General features: G+C 58.8%; 1 protein-coding gene across 1 annotated transcript in view; it reads left to right on the top strand.

The window, feature by feature from the left end:
* The window catches only part of SMTNL1 (smoothelin-like 1), a 14,202-nt gene that overhangs the window by 6,991 nt on the left and 6,813 nt on the right, over positions 1–398 (top strand). The window contains exon 7 of the mRNA XM_012643884.1: positions 349–391. Coding sequence (XP_012499338.1) covers positions 349–391 — 43 coding nt within the window. The remainder of the gene's footprint in view (positions 1–348; positions 392–398) is intronic.

Genomic DNA, 398 nt, shown 5'->3' with positions numbered 1-398 from the left:
AAATTCTTCCTGAGGGGCCTGGCCTAACAGGAGCTCCCTGGTCCCAGAGGACAGATACATGTGCATGTCAAAGGGGCGCCAGAGGGTCCTGCTCCCGTGTGAGGACACACGGTGTAGTGAAAACATGGGCTATGGAATCAGACCCAGCTGGGTTTGGGTCTTAGCTCTGCTGGGGCCCCAGTTATCAGTTATCTCATCTGTACAACAGGATGGTCGGCTCAGACGATCGCCCAGCCCAAGCACACGATTCTGTGGGCTTCATCCTTGCTGGGCTGCCCCCACCCATGCCCTTGGTTCCCACAACCTTCACCTTTGACCCTCTGCTCCCCACCCCACTCCACCCTGCAGGAAACTGGCCGACTGTGCCCAGCTGCTGGAGGTGGATGACATGGTGCGGC

Source organism: Propithecus coquereli, unplaced genomic scaffold (genome assembly GCF_000956105.1).
Source record: "Propithecus coquereli isolate 6110/MARCELLA unplaced genomic scaffold, Pcoq_1.0 Scaffold202, whole genome shotgun sequence".
In the NCBI taxonomy this organism is placed as follows: domain Eukaryota; kingdom Metazoa; phylum Chordata; class Mammalia; order Primates; family Indriidae; genus Propithecus; species Propithecus coquereli.
The sequence above is the reverse complement of the archived record's forward strand: the minus strand, read 5'-3'. Positions and strand labels throughout refer to the sequence as shown.